The following is a 23,161-nucleotide window of genomic DNA, read 5'->3' on the forward strand; positions in this document are numbered from 1 at the left end:
GCATGATCGGCGTACTGTGGGATCGCTGTTACACACTTTTTAATGGAGTTAATGAGCTGGCAAAGTACACAGAGTTGGGTAAAAGCACAGCAGTTTCAACAGCTTTTGACCTATTAATTAGGGAAAATACATGAGCTGATTTGCTTCTATACATGGCCTGAAATACAGATCACTTCCCTTAACCGATTTCACGATCAGCAGATGGACTTATTAGTAGTTAAACTTTTGAAATATGCTAAAATCACATATCTGCTGTCATAAAATCCTGTGGTTGGTTCATTTGCTTTCACACCACAAATGAACCGCTCCAGAGTCAAGCTTTTCAGGCGGTCTTGGTTCTGTTGTTTGGTCCACACCAGGGTTCGATTGACAGAATTACACCAGCCCAAACATACCGTAATAACCGGGCAAACGAACCCAAGGTTCACTCTAACCGAACCAAACAGGTTAGATGTGAAAGCACCCTAAGAGGAGTGGTGTCTGTTCTCCATCTGTGTATTTCACTTGGGATTGTGTTTCTTCATATGTCATTTTTAATCTGACTTAAAAGAGTAAATGTTCTTCCAGGTGGAGCAGATCAGAGCTGACATCCGGGACTTCCAGCAGTCGAGTGGTGTGGACAAAGTCATCGTTATGTGGTCCGCCAACACTGAGCGCTTCTGTGATATCAAACAGGGAGTCAATGACACTGCAAAGAACCTGCTAGCTGCAATCCAGGTGAGAGCAGTCTGAGCCACAACCAGAGTTTGGTTAGAAAACTTCTACATTCATAAAACATAGTCTAAAGTGCTCTAAAGACACAAATCCTTGAGTTGGTGTCAGTAGCGATCCAGTTTGATAATTAACTTTAATTGTCCTGGTGGTGTGATGGTGGCCGGTAGTCATGAATTCAGCTTTAATTTCCTGCTAATGCCGAGGACCAAACAGTAATCCTCCATCGCATTTAGTGATTAATAAAGCTTAGAGGATGAGACGATTAGCTCTCCTGACACTTCACTGTGGATTTGTAGATGAAATTCCATAATGAGTCGGCTATTCCTTTTATATCAGATCAGGGGAAGGAAATTATGATTTTCCCCTCATGGGTGAGTTTATATTTTATCTTCTGTCTTCAGCATGCTTGTACTGCTGTCAGCAACGATAATAGTCTATTTCACAGACTTATGATCTTCAGCAAATAGCTCAATTTTAGATAGGCGTGAAGTCGACAATAGAGATATGATGTGAGGAGAGTCTCGGGAAATGTACGCCTTGTGAGTCAGGCTGCAGTATGATGATACACTCAGTAATAGTCATTATCTCTTTTTTTACTACATCCATTAGGATGGAGCAGAGGTTTCTCCCTCCACTCTGTTTGCAGTGGCCAGCATATTGGAGGGCTGTGCCTACATCAACGGTTCCCCGCAGAACACTTTCGTACCCGGGGCCATCGAGCTGGCCATGCAGAAAGGGGTATTCATCGGAGGAGATGATTTCAAATCTGGTCAGACCAAGATCAAATCAGTGCTGGTGGACTTTCTGGTCAGCTCAGGTATCAAGGTGAGAGGAAGGATGCACGGATAGAAGGAAAAGGGGATTGATGAAGTAATGATTCATGAGTCACTACAGAAAAGCTAAGAACACTGAAATAGGGGGGTTATTTGATTTGAATGATGTTTCCCATCTAAAACCAGAATTAAAGTGAGATTAAAACCATTAACATGTCAGAGAAATTATCATTAGTTTAATTTTCTGGATCTGGAAATTATCCCATAAACTACTGTATTTGACACTTGAAAGCATCAAATGGGAAAAATATTTAACAACTTAAAGGCAGAATGATCAGGATTTTCCTAAAAACGCACAGACTCATACAAAAATAATCCCTCTCAATCATCATTTATGACCCACTAGTAGTGTGTGGTGATGTCTGTATCTGCAGACATCACGCCCTCTGACTGGATTTTCTTGTTTTTCTGTGTGGGATTAGATATGCACCGACTGCAATTTTCTTGGCAGATTCAGATTTTATTTAAAAAGTGACCTACCGATTCAGATTTTCTTTCTAAGAACTATAATTGACACAAGCATACACAAACATTTTTGTATGACGGAGTATTAGGGCCACATTGAGAAATTTGAGAATAAAGTCATAATTTAACGAGAAAAAAAAGTAATTCCCTCGTTCTGCGTATTAGAGCTTTAACCTAACCTGCATGTCTTTGGACTGTGTGAGGAAGCCGGAAAACCCGGAGAGAAAACCTACGCTAAAACTGGGAGAACATGCAAACTCCACATACAAGTCAATCACTTTTATTCATACAGCCCAAAATCACAAATTCTTTAGACCGTTGGTGTGTTTAAGGATAAACATAACAGGGGGAAAAAGAGGAGGAAACCTAAGGAGGATCATCAGTGTGATTGTCTTACCAGAACATAATTTGACAACTTAAAATTTACAGCATGTATTTTCTGAACAAAGGGATTTTAATAAGCTCCTCTCCCCCTTGACAGCCGACCGCCATCGTCAGCTACAATCACCTCGGCAACAACGATGGGAAGAACCTGTCGGCTCCGCAGCAGTTCCGCTCCAAAGAGATCTCCAAGAGCAACGTGGTGGATGACATGGTCCAGTCAAACCCCATACTGTACAAGCCTGGAGAAAAACCTGACCACTGTGTGAGTGACTCAGACACCGAGGGATAATGAGCTCCCTGTGGATGTTCAATGAAAACGACTGATCAGACTTATTAACTGTCTCTGTGTGCTCCTTCAGGTGGTGATTAAGTATGTCCCCTATGTGGGAGACAGCAAGCGTGCCATGGATGAATACACCTCTGAGATAATGATGGGAGGGACCAATACTATCGCACTGCACAACACTTGTGAGGTCAGTGGTCACTAAATCTGTTTCTGTAAAACATGCAACTGAAAAAGGAAAATCTAGCATATTAGAATAAGAGTCCAGACTGCTAATTGCTGCTAAACTCAACGTTCAGAGCGATTCTTCTTTATCTGACAGTAGCTGTGGAGGAGGAGGAGGCTCAGGAGTGCCAGAGCTTACTGTTAATCCTTCTTAACAAGTCTTGGAGCTAATTTAAAGAGACGTCTTCAGGTCATTTACTCAGTTATTTAATGATTCATTGGCCTAGCTGCTTCAGTCTACCACCATTCTTACAAATGAAATAACATCTATTCTGGTTATCTTTTTATAAAACAGACAGACTGCACCAGTTTCCCCCTACATTGTCCCATTCTTCTACAAACAACAACTTTATGCTATCAAAATTATTTTGAAAATAAAAATGCTACACATTTTTTTTCTTTAAGTAGAAAAAAAATAAATGTATTTTGTACATTTCAGATGTATTTTCCAAGCAAATAAATGCCAAAATTACAGTTCAGTTAATTAAAACAACTAAAGGACACATTAACTGTAGAGCTACAATGATTAATCAATTAGTTGTCAACTATTAAATTAATCGCCAACTATTTTGATAACTGATTAATCGGTTTGATTAAAAAAAAATGTAGGGAAAAAAGGTCAAAATTCTCTGATTCTGGTTTTTTAAATGTGAATATTTTCTGTTTTTCTTTACTCCTTTATGAAAGTAAACTGAATATCTTTGAGTTGTGGACAAAACAGGACTTTTGAGGACGTAATCTGGCGCTTTGGGGAACACTGATGGATGTTTTTCACCAAACAACTAATCATGAAAATAATCAACAGATTAATTGACAATGAAACAAATTGTTAGTTGCAGCCCTACTTAAGTGGTTGGCTCTTGGATTCAACAACAGCCAAACACTTCAAACAATATTGTGTCATTTTATCTGCGTCTGTGTCATCGGCATCAACGCCCTTAATGTGAAGAATTTGAAACGTTGTGATTTGGCGTCTCCTAGTGGTAGTATTAAAGAAGACACTGCTATAGTGTAAATACAGTTTCTGCATGTGCAAGGAGCTACATTATGTTGTATGAGTTTTATGAATTGATAAATGTTTGCCATTTCCTTCTCCCTCTATTACACCATTATACTCACCTCCTCTTTCTTTCTTTGCAACAGGACTCTCTACTAGCCAGCCCGATCATCCTGGACCTGGTGATCCTTACGGAGCTTTGTCAGCGTGTGACGGTTCGACCCCAGGGGGAGGAGGACTTCCAGTCCTTCCACAGTGTCTTGTCACTACTCTCCTTCCTCTGCAAGGCCCCCATTGTCCCACAAGGGACCCCGGTCATCAACGCCTTCTTCCGCCAAAGGGCCTGCATAGAAAACATCATGAGGTATGTACAAGGCTTTGGTTTCTTTACCGAGATTGCCACACATTTTCCCCCAAAGATTGCACTGTACATCCTTTCCCTTTGTTTATTAGGTCTTTGTCATTCCCCTGTTCACCTTCAAGCAGCATCCAGCATTAGGCTTAGATAAACACCATCTGCGAAATATCCACAGTTATTAGAGGGATAGTTTGGGTGTTTTGAAGTGGGGTTGAACTGAGGTACTTCATAGTCAGTGTATTACCTACTGTAGATGGCAGTCGGCACGTTCCCAGTTTGGAGAAGCAGTTACCACAGGGAAGCAAAGCAATGTACTGCTGTGGACGGGGACGGTAGAAAAACATGTTTTAGCCACCTAAAAGAAAGGCCCACCGGAAAAAAATCAATATCAGTTTAAGTGTACGCTACATTTAGAGTATTTTCACCGGTTTACCTCGCCGTCAGACAGCCCTTTCCGACGGAACTGAAGCATGTGTATCCATCTATACTCTCACCAAACCCCCAGACTCCATTGGAAAAAAAACCTTGATGCCTCAGCTTGTTTGTGCTATTGTGTGACTTTGGTGAATCCGAACTAACCAAAGTCACACAATAACACAAACGAACTAACCAATTAAGGCAGCGGTAGACCAGTAACTCCCGTGTTCTGCTAGGTAAAATGACTTTTTTTGTCAATGGAGTCTGGTGGCTTTGACTAGAGCACAGATTAACTGCTTCAGTTCCCTGTCAGAAACATAGAGCAAGGTAAACTGGTGAAAATATTCTAAATATAGCGTACACTTAAACTGATATTATTATTTTCTTGATGAGCCTTTCTTTTTAGGTGGCTAAAATGCATTTACCAAATAAAAATATGTACATAATTGGCTCTTACAGTAGGATAGCAATACACAGACTATGGATAAGTATCTCATACAACCCCACTTCAAAACATATCCTTTTAAGAACATTTAAGGTTTACATACAGATGTTTCATTGAGTGACAGAAGTTGACAGTCTCCCTCTTTGTCTTTTTCAGAGCGTGCCTCGGCCTTCCTCCTCAGAACCACATGCTGCTGGAGCACAAGCTGCAGAGAGCATTCCTGCCTCCTCACACCACCTACGTAAACGGCAATGTGGCTTCTTTGAAAAAAAGTTGTCCTCACTAACGGGAACCATATACCTCTAACGAGTGGCGTCCACGCACACGACGATGACGAATAATGACCAAAAATTAAACACAGCCCAAGATGGACCTGTAACTACTAGTAAACGTAACACCTTGTATAAAAAGAACAAAGGCCCTCATTGATCTGTCATTGAAAAAACCTGCAACACTGGCTTGACAACTTTGCAGAGTAAACTTGACATTTATGTAAGACACATTTTAAAATCCTAGGTATACAGCAAGTCTTGGCGTATTAGAGAATAGTGTGGTGCTGCAACATTAACATATATCATACATGCACTGTAGCTACTGAGCATCAACAGAAGCCAAATGAATCCCCTAGACTACAATAACACTGCATAACATTGTTCAAAGTAGACTGTTTTGTTAAATACATTTGTTTTTATGAAGTATAAACATGGTATTGAATATTCAAAAAGCTAAATGCATTTCTTCTTTGCTTGTATCTTTATTCAAGTAGTTTTCTGTGTGCAATGCATACATAAAATACTTTTTTGTACAGTACAGTAGAAATAGGTCAACATGTTTAACAAGCGTATGTGTTACTGATCTGGCAGCTGTAAAAACATTACATTGCTAAACACTGTATATGTTGTTTGATGGTTGAGGTGCATCGTCTTAACCCTGTATTTGGTGTTATTGTCCATCACTACCTTTCCGTTGCCATCTATATGTTTTTTGTTAATGCTAAGTTACAGAAAATGTAGATGCAGTTCTGACCCGTGATTAACAGTGACCCGGGTTATTTATACAATAAACATTTAAATAATGTTCGAACTTTACATCTGTGTTTTTCTTTCTATTGAGCCATCTCTCAAGTTCAAATGTTTTTTTTGCGTGATGCATGATAGCCGTTGTTGTAAAAGAAACTGCATGACGCAACATGTACTGTAAATAAAACATGGTAATGAGAAACAAGAACACATAAAATAAATGTAATTGAATCAATAGCAGATAGTCTCATGAGTCTCCTTTGTTCCTGCGCATACACTGGACACTGGCTGGGTATTAAACCTCAATACTTATTTAGTTTTGACTAAAATTTCCTGAGCACAGAGTATCAAAAATTGTCACGCTGGCACTGTTTACAACTATGCTTTGATCAGCTTCTGATTTAAATTTTAAAAATTGTCAAATGTCAGTGATATTGTATTAAAGGAAAAGTTCTGCTTGTGTTTAGATTAATTTAAGAACTTTATCTACTACATACCGTATACCTCATCCTTAAAGTAAGATATAAAAAAAAAAGTATTGACTTGGTATGTCAGTTTAATCTCAGGTATTTTATGCGCACTAGTATGAAAACACTAAAAATGTCATGCACACATGAGGCCATTGTTGGTTTTATAAAAGATTTACAAAATATCCAGTCGGGTTACAGTGGAGTTGGACAAGGCTGGATTACCAACAGGTGAAAGCAGCCAATTGCTCCAGGACTGTGTGACATCTGGTTAGTAATTTAATTGAAAATGTATATTGAAAGTGAAATATATATTAATATATATTTATTTATTTTATCCATTTTGTTTTCTCCATATTTCATTTCATTTTATTTTATTATATTTTATATATATATATATATATATATATTCATATTCATATATACATTTTCTTTATAACAAAATAAAATAAAATGAAATATGGAGAAAATAAAATGGGAGAAAAAAATAAATTAATGAAAAATAAATAGATTAAAAAAAAAGAAAGAAAGAAAAGAATTTCAGCTTTCAGCTGTTAAATCATCGGATCATTTTGCCACGTTTTCCTGCGATGTGAGTCACCAATTAAAACTGATATATAAACTGCTCCATTTCCGGTCTGCTCTCGACCGGGTATAACATCACTTCCGCTGCCGTTGCTGTGATACGTGACGTCATCATCAGCTATGGCAGACAAGGAGAAGCGCCGGTCCGGTACTGGAGCTACTCCTCCTTCAGGGCAGCCGGAGGGGGTTAAATCAGCCGCCACCAGGTCAGACAGCGACCGGGAGTTCCTGTCTCAGCTCGGCGTCGGAGAGCTGCTCCGCGGGGCCATCCTGAAGATGGTGGAGGCCAGATCAGACGACCCCATCGGGTTCCTGGCGGACCACTTCTGTAACCTGTCCTCCGTCTCAGAGACCGGCTCAGCTGGATGCGGCGACGCGGATCAGCATCACTCCATCAACGGGCCGCTGAGCGCAGGCGCGCTGGAGCAGCAGCATCTCAACCGGGCGCTGTGGCACCTGCGGCTGGCTCACCACTCCCAGAGGTCCCGGCACATTACACACATTCATCATCCTAAACTAAACCCCTTTTAACATCACCTTTTATCCTAATTTTGAATTATTAATTATTATTTTTTCCTGTTATTCTAATGGCTACTATGATCAAACTCTCATATATTCATTCATTGTGCTAACCTTAGACATTGGTGTGTGTGTGTTCACAAAGATTAATTGAACTGGCATCACACAGTGGAACAGCAAATGTTTTTTTTCTCACCAATTCCTTTTATTTTTACTTTTATTTATTTTTTTATATATTTTTATATTAAATTATGATTTCAGATCCAGAAATGCCATTATTCCACATGGAGGGGGTTATTTGTTTTTGTGTATTTGCATATTATGTATATTTGTATGTATGCAGGCTACGCTAATATGTGTCTCCTAGTTTTTTTAGAGACTTTATTTTGTATTATTAATCTGAATCTGCAAAGTAACCAAAGTTATAAAATAAATGTAGTGGAGTAAAAAGTACAATATTTCCCTCTGAGATTGGAGTGGAAGTACAAAGCGACAGAAAATGGAAATACTCCAGTAAAGTGCAAGTACCTTAAAATTGTACTTACGTAAATGTACTTTCCAACACTGTTAAAGGATCAGTTCACCCAAATTACAAAAGAACATATTTTCTCAATTACCTCTGGAGATATCTAGCCGTACAGGTAGTACTGGTCTTATTTGACCAGGTTTTGAGATATTTGTATCCGAGATCAATGGAATTTAATTTTTTCATTGATAAGTGACAATGTTTTCCTTCTCAGAGAAACCAATGATTTACTTTCTCTTATCCCATTTCTCATTTTAAACCCAGATCCGCCTTCAGCAACAACGTCCGTGTGGCCTACGACCTTTTGAGCCTCACTGGGCCCCGTAGACGTCCAGGTGAGGCTCCAGAATGCCCCGATGGCTCCTGCACCGGCAGCCCGACAGAAGGAGGAGTGAGAGGAGGCCTCTACACGCAGACTCTGGAGTGCCTGTGCAGCGAGGGTGGAGTCCCCGCCTCCACATCCGCCCCGCTCCTCCGACGCCTCCTCTGCCAAGACCACGAGGCCGTCCCTTACGACGTCTTCCGTCACGGTGTGCTCACGTGTGCAGTTTTCTCAGACTACATCCGGCAGGCTCAGAGGCTTTACGCTGAAGTGTGCTGCCCGGACGAAGGGCCTGCCTTGCGGGCCCTCTGCCTGGCCGTGCTGGGGACCTTAAAGGAAGCCCTGGAAACCTCCCAAGGCTGTGAGGCAAACTGCTGCGTCAATGCCAACACTAAAGCTAACTCCTGTCTGGAGGCTAATGTGAAGGCTATACGCTACCTGGAGGCCAGCGCCAAGATCTCTCCATACAAGCTGGGTCAGGCCATGGAGGGAGCACAGACACGGGGTCCGGGCGGTAACATGGACGCAAAGGAGTTTGAGAACGCGGCGGCAGAACTCTTCATCACTCGAGTGAAAGTTGTGTCATAGGTTTCTTCTTGTCTGTTTTCTCATAATTTATGAATGTACAACAACCTAAAGTATATCCTAAAGTAAATAAATGACCTTGTGTGCACCTCCTCTTACCTCTAACCTGCACTCACACTTATTACCTCCTCTCAAGAATGACACTAAACCCTATAATTCCATTGTTTGGAAGATAACAGTAATTGTAAAACCTATTGTTTTTGATGTCTGTTATTGAACTTATTAAAGTGGAAGAGATGAGATATCGACATCTGCTGTGCTGTGTGAAGGACAAGGAGTTCCTCTAAATGTATTCCTTGAGATCAGTATCGATCCTTCCATTATTGTTCAGCCGTTTGCAATGAAATGCTCAGATTAGAAAGTAACACTCTACTGATCTACACCCAATGCAATCTAATACAACAACCCTGTAATGCTTTTGTTGTTGAGAGGGATGTTGATTAGGAACTCTGTCGTTTGTGATGCTGTTTGTATTGCATTATATTTAAGTATTTCTATTGTTTTGTTTGAACTGTTTGACAGGAGGCAATCCTGATGAAGGCATTGTAGCAGGAAACATTTTGGGGAATAAACCGGGAATGTTCCTTTATTTCGCTTATTTATTTGAGTTTCTTATCTCATGTCAGAAGAAAGCGCTCCCATCACACATTTCCAAACACTGACAAATCGGAGCAAAGAAAGAATTACGTTTGAAGGTGGGAGAAACGAAGATGGGAGCGATAATAAATAAATAAAATTGCTTTTAATTCTGTTCTCCTTACCTTGGACTCCCTGATGCATGAGCGAACCCTCAGAAAAGGTAAAAAAAATAAGAAATTCTTCCCCATCAATAGTCCTGAAAGAAGGAGTAGATTGAGACTGAGCAGAAATACAGGTCCTCGAGAAAAAAAGATTTCACGACATGAGAGAGCTTAACAAGAGCAAGGCACTGAAGATCATAAGAGAATTAAACCATTAAAGCATTTAATTGTTCCTTATTTGTAGGTCAGAAGATGTCTTGACATCCAAGCTAAAACTGGGATAAATTATATAATTATATAAAATATATAATTCTGACAACGTAATCATCACATGTAACATATCTAATAGAGACATGTTACAGTAAGTAAAATATATTTAAGAATAATCTAATAATAATAATAATAATAATAATAATAATATTAATGATAATAGTAATAATAATAATAATAATAATAATAATAATAGTAATAATAATATAATAACAACATTACTGGGGACTTTTGAAGAAGCAATTTATGCAAAATAAATTCATTTATTAAAAGATATTTAGCAAGGCACATCCTGGGCAATGACTTCTTATGTTACAACAAAAGGTGATATTCAAATGTTTTCAGTAGTTTTATGCTTTTGTGGTTTTTTATTTTAAATTTCAATGATTTGACAAATTATTTAATTAATTAATAAACGCAAAATAATGAATGAAATGTGATAGTTACGATATTCCATATAAAATAAGACATATTTTAGGCTAATATATGGGAATACTGGGTATTTTAATAATGATTTATATATATATATTTTAAGTCCTGCAGCAACTAGTTTCCGCCACCGAGAGGCAGCAGCACCGCTCTGGTTCAGTCTGACACGAACAAGAAGAAACCGGAAGTCCAGTAGTTTACAGTTTATGGTGAAGTAACAGTAGCTGTTACCTGCATCATAACTTAATGCATTGCGTGCTGCCTGCAGGTTTCTAATGGAGGAAGAGGAGCAGCTGCGGTCCTTCATGTTCCTGATGACTTACATGCTGTTGAAGCGAAGGAGAGACTTAAACAACGCCAACATCCAGAGACGCGATGAGATCCAGAGACGCATCAGACACAGACAGTACTTCTTCCAGAGACAGAGGAGGATGCTCATGGTCAGTCTATCCACCCTCTGTCGGGCTCACTTTATATATATCACAATATAATCGCCATCATATAGCCTATAGAAATAATGCTAAATAAATATCACAATATAATCACTATCATATAGCCTATAGAAATAATGCCATAGCCTATATTACTCATCCTAATAACTGTGCTCCCTGCAAACCCCACAGGTACTTTTTGTAATATTTCATAGGTGCTTTATTCTGTCTGTCATTCCATTTTTTTAAGACTTTGTCCAATCAGTTTGTTCCTTCATGACTTCACATCATTGTTTTCTGTTTTAGGGTGTTTTTACATACAGTCTTTTTTTAAATGAACCATCAGTAATAATAATAATCACACAGGTAGAGCTGAAACAATCAACAGAAAATTCATCTTCAACAATTTTGATAAGATAAAATAAGATATTCCTTTATTAATCCTGCAGTGGGGAAATTTGCAGTGTACAGAAGCAAAGGGGATAGTGCAAAAAACAAGATGCATCAGCTAACACAGTAAAAAAAAAAGAGCTAAACAAAGTGTACAAAATATGAACCATTTAAATAGAAGGAAGTATAAAAATAGGAGCAGTATATACAGTATTGACAATAAACAGACTATTAACATAATTGCACAAGTGGAAAATTATATTGCACAGTGAGAATGAAATGAAATTCCACCTGAAAATATTGCACAGTATGAATTACGCCTGAGTATTAATAATGATAATGATATTGCACAGTCATTATACAGTATAGTGCAGTTATTGTCAGTTTTTGGTGTGTAAGTGGTCAGCTGGGAGCATTTAATTGTTTGAGTAAAATGCTAAATATTCACCTTTTCTTGTTTCCCAAAATGTCTGGAGTTATATTTAATAATTTTAAATCCTATAAGTATCTTGTGTTTTTGAAATGTTGGTCTGGCAAAACAAGTTATTTGAAGATGTCACCTTGGGAAATGTGTCAGGATTTTTTTTTTACCATTTTTTTTACTATTTTTGATCTTCTTCTCCCCAGATGATGATAGCAGGAGGTATACGCTCCAACGTCCGCATCCGCACGCGACCCTGGACCACCACTCAGAGCACCGATTGGTGGGAGCGCGTGGTTATGACAGAATTCCAGCCGTCTGATTGGCTGGATAAGTTCCGCATGAGCCGGGAGACGTTCTTCTACCTCTGTGACAAGCTGAGGCCCCGTCTGGCTCGCCAGGACACCAGCTTCCGCCTGGCGCTGCCGGTGGAGAAGCGCGTAGCGGTGGCTCTGTGGCGCCTGGCATCGAACATCGAATACCGCACAATCAGCACCCTGTTCGGCGTGGGGAAGTCCACCGTGTGCAGGTGTGTTAGGGACATGTGTCACGCCATCGTGGCGCTCCTCAGCTCCATCTACCTGCGGACCCCAAGTGAGCAGGAGCTGGAGGATTCAGCCCAGCTCTTCCTGTCCAATTGGGGCTTCCCTCACTGCGTCGCTGCCATAGCAACACTCCACACAGCCATCATCACCCCATCAAACAACGCGTCAGACTACGCCAACCCCGCTGGCTGGCTCTCAGTGCTGTCTCAGGTAGAGGATGCACCGCTATATGATACTGACAATACATTGCTACGCTAGTCGCCAGATTTTGACTACTTTCTGTGTCTTTGGTGTTTGAGGTGGCTGTTAGTGGCCGTGGGCAGTTCTGGGATGTATGTGCCAGTTTCCCAGGTGGGACGGACCCAGCTGACATCTTCCAGAACTCCTCGCTGTGGGCCACAGCTGCAGACGGCGGACTGTCTCCTGCCCCGCCGACTACCTTCATGGGAAAACCACTCAGGTAAAGTTTAAGTCAACAGCATGAGTCAGGATCCAATCCAGTACTAAGTAGGTCACATTTTTCAGGCATTTAAAGGTGCAGTGTGTAGGATTTGGCAACATCTAGTGAAGTGGTTGCAGATTGCAACCAACTGAGTACCCCTCCGCTCACTCCTCTCTTTCCAAGACTGCGATAACGTGAGCCGAGTGCTGTTCGCCTCACTCAGAGGCCATCCTTACCATAATTACCATTGTTCTATCAGGTCTTTGGATGTTTTAACTGCATACTTTTCTAAAGCAGGACGCGGCTGTTTAGAAGAGAGTGAAGGCTCTGTGAATATAACTTGTGTTCAGTTCTTCAGCGTGCCCTTATCCTGTGAGATTTTTTTTAAGTTTATATCTTAAAACAATAATCTAAACTTTAAAAATAACAATTTCATTTAGTTTTCTGCAGAGAAATAAATGAAATCCTGAGATATAGACCAACTGTGTATATTTTTTAAAAGTTGTCTTTCACCCCTTAAAATCAAGAAGGCCTGGTGACCCCTCGTGAAGCTTTGGCGACCCCCAGGTTGGGAACGAGTGATATATTTCATACATGCTGTCTTTTTTAGCATTATACATTTAAGGCCATTAACACACTATACAGCCTGAGTATAACCTGACTTTTTTGGGCCATGAGAATCTGCAGTGATTCGTGTAAATCGGATCAACACACATGTTATAGTGTCCAGAGGTTTATGAATCGAATCTCAGACCAGTTAATGCTTGAATATTCAATTGAATATTCACTATTATTGTGTTGTGTCTAGGTATGTGCTGCTGGGGGAGGCCTGCTACCCTCTCCAGAGCTGGCTGATGAAGGCCTATCCTGAGGAAAAGAGCCGTAGGGCCAGCCACACATCGTTGATGGAGCCACAGCGGCTCTTCAATCGGCGGCTCAGCAGAGCGCTGCGTGTGTCTGAGGAGGCACTGCTGAGGCTGAGGGCACGCTGGCAGTGTCTGAGCAAGAGGAACGACTGCGGACTGGACGTGGTGCCAACCATGATTCTGGCGTGCTGCATTCTGCACAACGTGTGCGAGTCTCACGGGGACGCCTTCAAGGCGGAGTGGCAGGTGGAGGTGGCCGCGGCAGAGAGCCCTCAGCCCAGCCACAAGCAGCTCCCCTCAACCAGCATGGACCAAAGTCATGCTGAGGAGGTCCGACACCTCTTCTGCGACTATTTTGATGAGCAAAATAATTGAAAAATCTTCCTGCACACAAAGACTGTTATTGAAGTCCTCGTAATCATTTGTACTTGTATTATAGGGCTGCAACTAACGGTTATTTTCATTGCCGATTAATCTATCGATTATTTTCTTGATTAATCGATTAATTGTTTGGTCTATAAAATGTCCGAAAATGGTGAAAAATGTCCATCAGTGTTTCCCAAGGCACAAGATGACGTCCTCAAATGTCTTGTTTTGTCCACAACTCAAAGATATTCAGTTTACTGTCATAGAGGAGTAAAGAAACCAGAAAATATTCACATTTTAGAAGCTGGAATCAGAGAATTTTTACTTTATTTCTTAAAAACTTACTCAAACCGATTATCAAAATAGTTGGTGATTAATTTAATAGTTGACAACTAATCAATTCATCGTTGCAGCTCTACTATTACAGCATATTTTAGCCACACAGTGCAGTGGTTGTTAACATGGGTCTTTATGCTAACTGTAACCAGGCGTGTTAAAGCCTGGCGATGTTAGCATTGATATCAAACCATAGTTGAACCTAAATGAACCGGAGATGGACAAAGTAAAGCGGACTAAAAATAAGTCAATGTAGACCTCAAATCAAGTCTCAGGTGTCCTAAAATCATAATATATCCATTGAGAAAACATTTTCTTTACTTTGGTACCTCCATCTGGCCAGTCTTCACATGTTTTTCCCCACAAGTAGTGGGAAGGATCTAATAACAGCAAAATTGATTTTTCCCCATTTTTTTTTCAACTGTTTTCTACTGTGTAATAAGCATTGCAGTCTGAAGGGGCTACTATCATGGCTAAAGACTTTTTCTATTTATCATGACATTGCTTTTTCATTTTGTTTTGTTCATTTTTATGTAGTGCATCATTACATAAAGACTCCAGTTTTTTTAAAGTAAGTTTATTGTATATGGTTTCATCTTATCTTTGATTGTTTGTTTGTAACCAGTGTGTAATGTACACATTTGTTACACAGGTGTGGAAAAATGTAAAAGAAATTGTGTGAAAGCATCACAGTCTGAAGGGGTTACTATCATGGCTATTGACTTTTTGTATTTATCATGACACTGTTAATTTTTTACGTTATGCAGTGCATCATTGCATAACGATTACAGCCTTGTTTAAAGTAAGTTTATTGTATATGGTTTCATCTGATCTTTTATTCTATTTGTTTGAAACCAGCGTGTATACGTAAAGAAAAAAAATATATGTGTATATATATATGTGTGTGTATATATATATATATTAGGGCTGTGTTTTGGCAAGAACCTGGCGATGAGATACGTATCATGATACAAGGGTTTACGATTCAATATATTGCGATATATTCCGATACTGTAAGCAAGGCGATATATTGCTATTATTTTAATCTAACTATAGGAAAACTGTCATAGTATAAAGAACACACCGCCATATTTATAAAATCTGAGTAAAAAAAGTTGGGTTTTTTTATGCAATCCGTGGTATCTGCATCACAGTCCCTGTAAAATCCAACATCATAGCACTACTTTGAGAGGACACATACACTGAGAGGACGTATATCTTTGCAAATGAAATGAAGTATTGACTGAGATAATCTTTGCATTTAGATGTTTAAAGGTCCCATATCGTGCTCATTTTCAGGTTCATACTTGTATTTTGTGTTTCTACTAGAACATGTTTACATGCTCTAATGTTAAAAAAAAGATAATTTTACTCATACTGTCTGTCTGAATATACCTGTATTCACCCTCTGTCTGAAACGCTCCGTTTTAGTGCATTTCAACGGAATTGCAACGGAATTGCTTTGCTAGGCAACAGTTTGGGTCCATGTTTACTTCCTGTCAGCTGATGTTATTCACATACACTGCAACAGGAAATAAACTGGGACACATTTAGAATGTTTATGTTTAAAACCATGTAATGGTCTAAATATATTGTATATTTGTGACATCACAAATGGACAGAAATCCTAACGGCTTGTTTAAAACGCACAATTTCTGAATACGGGCTGTGTGTAATCCTCTGTATATTGAGCGTTTTTATAGTTTAACAGTATTTATAAAGCACTTAAACCTGCTTTATAATGTTAAAACATGAAAATCTCACTTTTTTACAATATGAGACCTTTAATTAACTACTGTTTAAAAACAGATAGTGTTTTTGAGAATCGATACATTATCACAAAATATAATATCGCAATATTACATTTTCAGATTTTTTATATAAATATATTTATATTTTCTTTTTTTATTATTATTTTTTGCAGCTTTCTGATGAATTATTGTTTTTTGCAGCTTTACAATATTCAATTTTTAAAAAATATTTTCTGATATATATCAGAAAATATTTTCTAAAAATTGAATATCGCAAAGCTGCAAAAAACAATAATTCAATTTTTGCAGCTTTCCTAGAAACCAATATGGACCAATGGATTTATTTATTGAATGAATACTGTTAACAGGCGTCACATGCAATTCCACCCCACGGCCACAGGATGTCGCTGCTACCACAGCACACAGCCACTAATAATTTGTCTTGTCTGATTGCTGCTGCATGCATTATACTGCAGGTTATTGATGCATTAATGGGAATACTCTACTCCTTGAAATGCATTGTCTTAATGGTCAGCTACCACACTTTGAAAAAAAAAAAATGCATTTCAGAAGATTATGCAGCAGGTGGTGCCTTTATATTAAGGATATATACAAAAAAAAAAAATCATATTGTTGTTTTTTTTTTGCATCTTCTCAACGACCTAACTCACAGTCGGATCCCACCCTTTAAGGACCCGCCTTCATCCATTCAATTGGTCTGTCACAAACCTGTTTCATGCAAGCCTCAGTGTGTCACTCACCACCACAGTTATCTCCTCCTCCTCCTCCTCCTCCTCCTGCTGCTCCTGCTGCTGCTGCCTGCTGCCTGGCATCAGACTGCTGGTGTGTGAGCCGACCTTGTTCCAGCGACGAGCTACCCCCGAAACACAGCTGTTTGCAGCGAATACATTTTGTTTTTTGGGGGCAAAAGCCACCACCGGTTCAGGGGCACTGCATCTTTACACCCCTCTTTTCTCCAGGCTGTGGTAGTAGTCGCCTTGTATCTTTACCCGTCTAAAAATGAGTCAGGATGTGATGGGGTGCTGCCCTGCTATCTCGAGCTAGGCGGACACAAATTCCTTCAACCAGCTTTGCTTCTTTCAATCACTGCGGCGGGTTGACACACCGTTAGCTGAGGCGGAGCTAGCAGCGCAGCGGGGCTAGCGAGGCTTTGCTCGGAGCCGTTAACGTTGTGATTTCAAAGCCAACGTTAAGCTAATGTAGTTAAGAGAGAAGAGCGGACGCATTGCTTCTGCGGCGTAGTGCAATAACGGTCAACGGTCAACGGTTAACTGGTGGCTTACTGGCAGGCTACTTGTGCGTTAACTAGCTAACGGTTAACTGTCAACGGTTGACTGCTGGCTTACTAGCAGCTAGCTACTTGTGCTAACTAGCTAACGGTTGACTGTTAGCTTACTAGCAGGCTACTAGCGTTAACTAGCTAACGGTTGACAGTCAACGGTTGACTGTTGGCTTCCTAGCAGCTAGCTACTTGTGCTAACTGGCTAAAGGTTGACTGTTAGCTTACTAGCAGGCTACTAGCGTTAACTAGCTAACTAGCGGTTAGCTTACTAGCTAGCTACTTGTGCGTTAACTAGCGAACGGTTAACTGTCAACGGTTAACTGTCAACGGTTAACTGTTAGCTAACGGTTGGTGCTCAGTAAATCAACTGACTGAACCAGCTCTTCGGGCGGATTGTGATTGTGACACATTAATGATATTAATCATAAGTGGTTAATCTTAGCAGTGATTTCATTAGCTGTATTAAAGGCAGAGAGCTTCTCGGTGAGGCCGCCGCCGCCGTCGTCTCTTGACTTCCCGTGATTTGCTGAGAAACGCACCCGGTGAAGTCGCAGTTGTTTCTCGGCTTGGGGGGACAACTTGACAGCGAGGCCCCTCAGCTAGTCTCCCCTCCCCCCTCCTCCCCTCCTAGTCCATCCATCCACAGACCACCTCCTCGCCCTGAAACCGAAGAAGCGAGGACCCGAGGAGGATAAACTGAAAACCCGTGTGTGTCCGGGTGTCCCCGTCTTAAACCGGGCTGCCTAAACACAGAGAGGGGATGACTCTGGAGTCCATGATGGCTTGCTGCCTGAGCGAAGAGGCGAAGGAGTCGAAACGAATCAATGCAGAAATTGACAAACAACTCCGCCGAGACAAGCGAGACTCCAGGAGGGAGCTGAAATTACTTCTTCTCGGTATGTGTGTGGCAAATGATAAATCTCTAACAATACAGTGCTTATTGTGTCATGTGTTTGTGTCGTTGTATGGATCTTGTATCTTGGGCCTTCTTGGCAAATGCTAGCTAAATATGCTGCTAGTTAAGGTAGCTAGCTGGGAGCTGGTTTAAGTCACGTTATGGCATATTGTTTTCCAGCTTGGCTTGTCTTATAGCTTGCTGAGTTAAAAATAAATAAATAGCTGTCTTGTTTAGGTGCATATCTTCAAGAGCTTGCTAGCCAGCCATACCGTCTCTTTTACTCGAGCATTTGCATTGGTGTGCAGCCTAAGATGTCACCATTTACAGGCTACCACATGCCTGTCAGTGGGACATTTTTCATTAGCACACAAGCTAATCAGTTGACCAGCATTAATGAAACTGTGGTTTGTTAGCTGGTGCTGGCTAAAAAGGTGGACTTGATAATATAGAAGAAGGTTGCATAACATTTTGCACAACTGGATGAGGCTCCAGGTGCCTCAGCTAGACCTTTGCTATGGTGCCCATTCATTTATCAATTTCTCTTATTTATTAAGTCACAAATCTACCCTTCCAGGAGGACAAGGATACTGGGGGAGGAGGGGGATTTGCCCCCTCATCCTGGAGTCTAGCTGAGTAGGTTAGCTATTTTTATAGCTGGTGTGTGGGCAGGTGGGAGCTGTTGTTGAATAAGTTGCTCTGTACTGCATTGATTCATAGTTCTGTGGACACAAAAAAGGAACATTAGGCTATGCTTGATCACACAAAATGTTCTTGCGTCGCTTTCAGGAAAATTTATTTTTGCAGGCTAACTTTTAACTGTGTGTGTGTGTGCATGTGACCCACCAGCCACTTAAAACAACAGATAAGTGTGAAAGGTCCTTTGGAAAAAAACAACCCAAGTGTCCATTTTTAGGACAATCAGAATTATCTAGGTTGCATCCTTAGTTTCAAAACGTTTGCTCCCATTTCTCGCCCACCAAAAGCAGCCCTGGTTATTTGACATGTGTGTCTCCTTTCATTTCCCTGCTGAATACCTCAGCTCGGATAAGTAGGCCACGCTGGAGCCATACCGTTGATGGGACATTTATTCTATTTTGTGTCATACATTTTGATCGCTGTTGCACTCTTTTTTTTCTACCTGAAGGCCAAGGTGAGCGGGTAAAAAGTAGAGATGTTCCGATACCATTTTTTCCTTTCCGATACCTGAACTTGTGGTATCATGTGATACAGAGTACTGATCCGATACCAGTGTGATTAAAAAAAAAAAAAATGTAGTTCTTATTCAAAAGCTGTTTACTACTGGCCATGTATGGATGTGATATGATTACTATGTTTGTTGTGTGGCCTTTGCTCAGGTTGTAAAACATGAACAAATACATAAAGAGAATGAATGCAATAGAATTTTCTTCTATTATTCAGTTTGTCAGTTACAAAGAACACAAATAAATAATGCTAGGAATAAATAACATTTCCGTATTCTCTTAGCTGTCTCCTCAGTGGACAGCCTGTGTGCAGATTTACTTATTACTTTAATTACTGTACATATCGCCGCTCTACTTGATGGATTTTCCACTGTGAAATATTGCCAAATGGCTGACATCTTCCTCGCTTTGACTACCGTTACGCTCTCCACTAGCACCGCACTGTTGTTGTTTGCTATCGTCACGTGACAAACTACCTGCAATCAGTTCTTCTTCGCTGCTCTAAAACAGTAGTTGCCAGTGGCAGCCATGATACATCCAGGATGACAGCGCAGTGAAGGCTGCTGTTTTGGAGCGGCGAAGAAGACAGGATTTCCGGTTAAACAAGAAGATTTTTTTCCCCTGGGTTAATAAATTATGGTATCGGATCGGGGAATAGACTGGCGTACTTGTCGATACCCGATTCCGAATTTTGGGCCGTATCGGACGCATTTCCGATACTGTTATCGGTATCGGAACAACTCTAGTAAAAAGGGGTGTTTATTTTTGTGTCGCAGTTTTAAAATGGTTTGCTTGTGTGCTGCAGTCATATTTCTCTTGCTAGATGATCAATGATGGGTTGGGTTGACACTGATTCCAGGATATTTAGAAAATAAACTGATCATTTACTAAACATAGCTTTAGCAAGTGGTGTTTTAGTATTTCCAGTCCCTGATTTTGTCAGTAGACACATTATAAAACACAGTGTCAGTGTGTGAAAGGCAGGAAGCAAGAACTGCAATCAGGCATGGTGTAAGTGGCCTATCCTGAGTGAGTTAAGGCTGTCAGTGGACGCCTGGATAAGGACGTGTAAGGCAGGATTAGTCTAGGTCTTAATAGGCTTGGTTAAACACATCCGCTGCTGAGACTTTGAGATGTCACTGACTCCTATTATCCCCCTGGCATTATTCTCAGGCCCGCAGCCTTCAGTGAGCTGCCTGCCTCTCCACACCTCACTGGAGGAAGAAGACAACCTCTGTTTCTGAAAGAATTTACTCCTTGAGGACAAATAACTATTTATTAACTGCCACGTTCCATCAAGTGTATTTTAAAGAGGAGGGAAGGCGATATGAAGTACTGGACGTTTATCCATCTCAGTTGAATGTGGTGGGAGGTGTTCGGTCATTAGCTACCCTGCAGTTCAGTGCATGTACAGGAGATAGGTTGTTCATTTGCAGCGTTCCCAACAGCTCCTTCTGGCCAAGTATCCTTAGCTGTACATAATGTGCTGTAGCTTTAGTACTGAACTATTTAGTGGAGGCATGCGATTCATATTTCTTTTTAAGGTGTCATAATTCAGTTCACATCTGATGTTGTGTGTCTGGATTTATTTTAGAATTATTCACTTAGGGTTGAGCTGAAACGATTAGTTAATCAAATTAAAACGATTCAACAACAATTCTGATAATCTTTTAAAGGTTCAGTGTGTAGGATCTGGCGGTATCTACCGGTGAGGTGAGCAGATTGCAACCAAATGAATCCTCTCCCATGTGCCAAGTGTGTTGGAGAGCTATGGTGACCGACGCAAAAACACGAATGGCCCTCTCTAGAGTAATTTGTTTTAAGAGTATCGTAGGTCATTTGGAGCAGAGCCAGTGCTTAGAGTGTGTGTGAAGTGAGTGGTGAAGCAAGAGAGAGAGCGGCGCCAACGGAAGCGAGTAACGTTATCGACTCCAGCCCAAGCAGGAAAAGTTAAGTGTTTGGTGTGTCCGTTCTGGGCTACTGTAGAAACATGGTGGTGCAACATGGAGAGGACCCGCTCCCTATGTTGATATAAACGGCTCATTCTAAGATGACGAAAACATAACGATTCTTATTATTAGGTGATTATACACTAAAGAAAAAACATACCTATTAATGTTATGTCCCATTTCTGCCAATAGATCCCCCTAATTGTTACACACTGTTCCTTTAAGTCATTTATCAAGCAAAAATGTCATTAGTTGCAGCTTTTTTTTAATGTTTTATACGATTTAAAATAGAATGGAATATTTTGGGGTTTGGAATGAAAAAAATAAAATAAATAGTTGGTTAGTTGCATTACATTAGAAACAGAAAATACTTGAAAAAAAGTGTATTTTTTCCTGAAGCTCAATGTTCCGTCTTAAGAGTGCTTGTTTTGCCTGTCTTGAAGTCCAAAATGAAAAGATAAGCTAATCTGTTTACAGAAATGTAAAACAGAGAAAAGTGGCACATTTGAGTAGCCGGAACCAGATAGTGTTTGGCATTTTTGCTTGAAAAATGACTTGGATGATAAATGGCCGACTAATCGATTAATCTTCTAAATGTTTCAGCTCTACATTGATGGATTGATAGTGTTTTTCTCGCATTAATTCAGGTCCACCCTCCCTCGGTGTTCCTCTCCCTTCCTGGCAGGGGGTTTTCTGTATGGCCAGGGTGCATTGCCAAAACAGCCATGTCTCGACAAAGCAGTTGGTTTTATTTTATGCCAGACACAGGCATGAAGTTTCCAGACTAAGAATACGGTACGGGTGAATGTTAGGGTTAGTTCTGTAGGTAAAAAACTTTAAGAACATCACGCTTAGCCACTTGGTCAGAAAAGAACAACTGTGCCAGGGCTGCAGCAGTGCCCACAGTCTGGCTGCCTGTAACTGAGGCCATATCAGGCCATAACGACAGCTTCCTGCTCCACAGACCAGTGGTTTGCCTCTACTTGGTCAAAACACAGTGGACCAGGAGCTGTGGCCTTTGCTGCATCGGGTAAATGAACTGCTGGAGCGAGCGAACGGTCAGTAAAGTGAGATGGAAGGGCAAACGCTTTAGGGTTTCCTCAAAGTGCTGATCGAGGCAAAGTGTATAAGCTCCCAGTCAAGCTGTCACTGTACCAGTTGGCATTCGTGAAAATGTGGGTTTCACATGAAATACGAGGATCAGAATGTCTGGCGATCAGTAAAAAAATCCCTAGAATGATGTCTGAAAGGCATTTTTGGTCATTGGTATTTAAGAAAGGGATCTGACTGGGGCAAAAGTTGGCTTAACAGCTTAAATGTTGTGGATGTCTCGGTAGCACGCCATCTCAGGCAAGAGGTCTAATGTACAGTCATTTGCCAAGTCCTCATTGATTGAGTTGTTCTTGTTGATCCTCCCTGTCTCAGCAGTACGTCTTGTTATCAGGTTAAGACATCCTTTAGAGGAACAGTCTGATTGAACCAGGACGAGGATCAGGGGTTAGGCTCAGATGTTTATTGCTGACCTTCCTTCTCTTGCCAAGCTGTCTTATTTTGATCATATATGGCAATAGGGATCTTCTAGCTCTACTCCTCACTGGTTGTGTGTGTCTCTGTGTGTGTGTGATACGGTACTTTTAATGCCAGTGACTATGTGGAGCTATGCGGATGGCCAATTATT

General features: G+C 40.6%; 4 protein-coding genes and 1 long non-coding RNA gene across 6 annotated transcripts in view; 4 read left to right on the forward strand and 1 right to left on the reverse strand.

Annotated features, from left to right (window-relative positions):
• LOC141783003 (inositol-3-phosphate synthase 1-A-like) overlaps positions 1-5,578 on the forward strand; it is a 10,355-nt gene extending 4,777 nt beyond the window's left edge. Inside the window, 7 exon segments of the mRNA XM_074659896.1 lie at positions 568-717; positions 1,324-1,539; positions 2,494-2,658; positions 2,756-2,869; positions 4,048-4,265; positions 5,278-5,386; positions 5,388-5,578. Of these exon segments, the coding sequence (XP_074515997.1) occupies positions 568-717; positions 1,324-1,539; positions 2,494-2,658; positions 2,756-2,869; positions 4,048-4,265; positions 5,278-5,386; positions 5,388-5,462 (1,047 nt within the window). The 3' untranslated portion in view covers positions 5,463-5,578.
• Positions 1-23,161, reverse strand: part of LOC141783814 (uncharacterized) — a 69,980-nt gene that overhangs the window by 14,388 nt on the left and 32,431 nt on the right. The window lies entirely within an intron of this gene.
• tpgs1 (tubulin polyglutamylase complex subunit 1) lies at positions 7,245-9,735 on the forward strand. Its single transcript, XM_074661079.1, has 2 exons — positions 7,245-7,674; positions 8,502-9,735. The coding sequence occupies exons 1-2, from the start codon at positions 7,313-7,315 to the stop codon at positions 9,145-9,147; spliced, it is 1,008 nt and encodes a 335-aa protein (XP_074517180.1). The 5' UTR covers positions 7,245-7,312; the 3' UTR covers positions 9,148-9,735.
• Positions 10,699-16,113, forward strand: LOC141783948 (uncharacterized). Its single transcript, XM_074661571.1, has 4 exons — positions 10,699-11,023; positions 12,032-12,580; positions 12,670-12,830; positions 13,621-16,113. The coding sequence occupies exons 1-4, from the start codon at positions 10,859-10,861 to the stop codon at positions 14,051-14,053; spliced, it is 1,308 nt and encodes a 435-aa protein (XP_074517672.1). The 5' UTR covers positions 10,699-10,858; the 3' UTR covers positions 14,054-16,113.
• gna11b (guanine nucleotide binding protein (G protein), alpha 11b (Gq class)) overlaps positions 16,861-23,161 on the forward strand; it is a 31,660-nt gene continuing 25,359 nt past the window's right edge. Inside the window, exon 1 of one of the 2 annotated variants that reach the window (XM_074661573.1) lies at positions 16,861-18,330. In XM_074661573.1, coding sequence (XP_074517674.1) covers positions 18,195-18,330 — 136 coding nt within the window. In that variant the 5' untranslated portion in view covers positions 16,861-18,194. The remainder of the gene's footprint in view (positions 18,331-23,161) is intronic. The other variant, XM_074661572.1, reaches the window with a different exon arrangement.

Source organism: Sebastes fasciatus, chromosome 15 (assembly GCF_043250625.1).
Source record: "Sebastes fasciatus isolate fSebFas1 chromosome 15, fSebFas1.pri, whole genome shotgun sequence".
NCBI classification, from domain to species: Eukaryota; Metazoa; Chordata; class Actinopteri; order Perciformes; family Sebastidae; genus Sebastes; species Sebastes fasciatus.